At 35.5% G+C, this 2,528-nt stretch overlaps 1 protein-coding gene across 1 annotated transcript; it reads right to left on the bottom strand.

Moving 5' to 3' along the window:
• Positions 1-789: 789 nt before the first annotated feature.
• Positions 790-1,798, bottom strand: LOC102883905 (olfactory receptor 1052-like). The gene is given in 2 exon segments (XM_015588497.2): positions 790-913; positions 915-1,798. Coding segments are annotated over 2 exon segments (936 nt in total). The 5' UTR covers positions 1,727-1,798.
• Positions 1,799-2,528: the final 730 nt, after the last annotated feature.

Genomic DNA, 2,528 nt, shown 5'->3' with positions numbered 1-2,528 from the left:
CTTTGCATAATTTTCTAATATAATAAGCATTTCAATTTGCTACTTCACAGATACTGAAGCCATTCACTTATATGATTTTGGCTGTCAGTGAGAGGAAGGAAATTTAATCTAGCCTGCCATGTAAAAACACAAATTAATATTTATAGAGCATTCAGATGTCCCATGGTGCTGCTTAAACTATTTACCTGTAGTTATTTCAGTATTTAAAAACAAACTCAAAAATTAAATTAAATTTAATTTAGACTAACCATGAGTGGAAAGGTCATGTAGAACTAAGATTTCTTTCTATGTTTGGGTGTTTACATTTCTTTGAAGTATATCTGACTATAAATAGTCCAGGCTAATTTCAGAAACACATATCTGTCAGTTTTATTAGATAATTCAAGTACCAATACTTCTTGCTTGAAAATTACTTTATTTTTTTCTGTGCTCAACATAAGAACTGGGTTAAGAAATTTTATTATATTTCAATTTTGTTTATATCTTTCTATTTGCGTGTGTGTGTGTGTGTGTGTATTCACATTTCTACCTGCATGCAAAAATTGAAATGTCAACAATTGTCATTTAACCCAGGTTTTCATATGGTTTTTAGGTTAGTTTACACAATAGCCAGCTATATGTACTATGACATTTAATTTTCTAGGCTTTTTTCTTCCACTGTAAAACAGAGGGTTCCAATTACATAAACTCTAAGATTCCTTAGGGATCAATATTTTAATAAATTCATATAGATATCATTATCTCAAGCATTTGTTGGTATACTAATTTAGGGTACATATGGTGTAAATATTAACAAGGGATATATTTCATTTCTAGGGCCCTTTTCACAGCATCCTTCACTTCCTTGTTTCTTAGGCTATAAATCAATGGGTTTAACATCAGAATCACCAGGGTATAAAGCACAGATACCACCTATCCTGTTTAAGGAATATTGAGAGCTTGATTGAGTGTAGCTAAAGCCTCTAGAGCCATAAAATAAAGTCACAGCTGTTAGATGGGAAGCACAGGTGGAGAAGGCTTTGTGTCTTCCTGCTGCTGAGCGGATCCTCAGGATCGCAGCGACAATGAAGGTGTAGGAGATCATCACAGTCAAGAAAGTGATCATTGCAATAATGCCAGAGAAGATTAAAAGCAACAATTCATTCATAGATGTGTCGGAACATGACAGCTTCAAAAACGGGGGAAGGTTGCAGAAGAAGTGACTGATGACATTGGGCCCACAGAAAGACAGTTTCACCAAGCCAATTGTGTGTGTCAATGAGTTGATTATACCTCCTACACAAGATCCAATGACCAGGGCAACACAAACTATTTTAGTCATAGCCACTGTGTAAAGTAAAGGGTTCACAATGGCCATATAGCGGTCATACGCCATTGCAGCCAGCAAGAAGCCCTCAGTGGTAAGGAGTGACACGAAAAAAAAGTACTGCACGATGCATGCATAAAATGAGATTGTCTCTCGTTCAACAAAGAAGTTCAGCAGCATTTTGGGTGCAAAGACTGATGAATAGCAGGCATCGACAAAGGACAGGCTGCTAAGGAAATGATACATAGGCGTTTGGAGTTTGGGAGTTATTCGGATTAGAAAGAGCATTCCTAGATTCCCCACTAAGGAAATGGTATAGATAAGCAGAAACAACACAAGGAGGACCACTTTCAGTTCAGCACTATCTGTCAGTCCCAAGAGGATAAACTCAGTAACCAATGTAAAATTAACATCAGCCATGTGTTCGTTTTCCTTGGTACCTGTTAACAGTAAAATGGGAATAAATGGAGAATAATCATGCTACACCAGCAAGGCTACTTTGAATCCTCAATGGGCTGTGCACCTTGAGTTCTGACTTCTCTGCTCTGGTTGTTTCAGCTATAAAATTAGAAAGTTGTAAGTAGAGTCTCTAGTATCTTCAAGCACTGTATCTACCTGTTCCATAGGCAATTCCATGTATGAAAAATGAAAACATACGGGCCTTAGCTTCGGGATGTATTTAAAATGATGATCTTAGTGTGAAGAGGGAAAGAAAATGAGTGAGTTTCATTGTACCGTATGGAAAGAAAGGTTTAGTTTATAAAACATAATAATCGAAGTTGAAAATTTAATCTAAGTTACCATGAAAGTCTCTTAAACTTCTCACTTTGGATTTAATAGTAGCTAATGCCAAATCTATCAAGGTGTAAGAATAAACTACTGTGGAATTTAAATCAAGAAATTTCACTTATACCTTATTTTTAGTTTATATTCCACATTTAAAAAAAATTGGATGACATAAAAGGCAAGGCCTTCACATCCACAATCTCTGGAGCCAACATTAGAAAATATCCAGAGGCACTGGCTTTGGTGAAGAGTGCCCACTGGAGATGGGCAGAGAGGGTACTCTAATCTGGAATATGAAATATAATGAACAGTAACTTATAATTGGTCTTAAATATTTAATAGAAGTAACTTACTCAGAAAACAGTCTTTATACCTGAGAAAAATCAAAGTAAACTTATAAAATAAAGTGAACCTATCAAATATACAGATACTTCTT

Source organism: Pteropus alecto, unplaced genomic scaffold, assembly GCF_000325575.1.
Source record: "Pteropus alecto unplaced genomic scaffold, ASM32557v1 scaffold1344, whole genome shotgun sequence".
NCBI lineage: Eukaryota > Metazoa > Chordata > Mammalia > Chiroptera > Pteropodidae > Pteropus > Pteropus alecto.
This window is presented reverse-complemented; position numbering and strand designations above follow the sequence as displayed.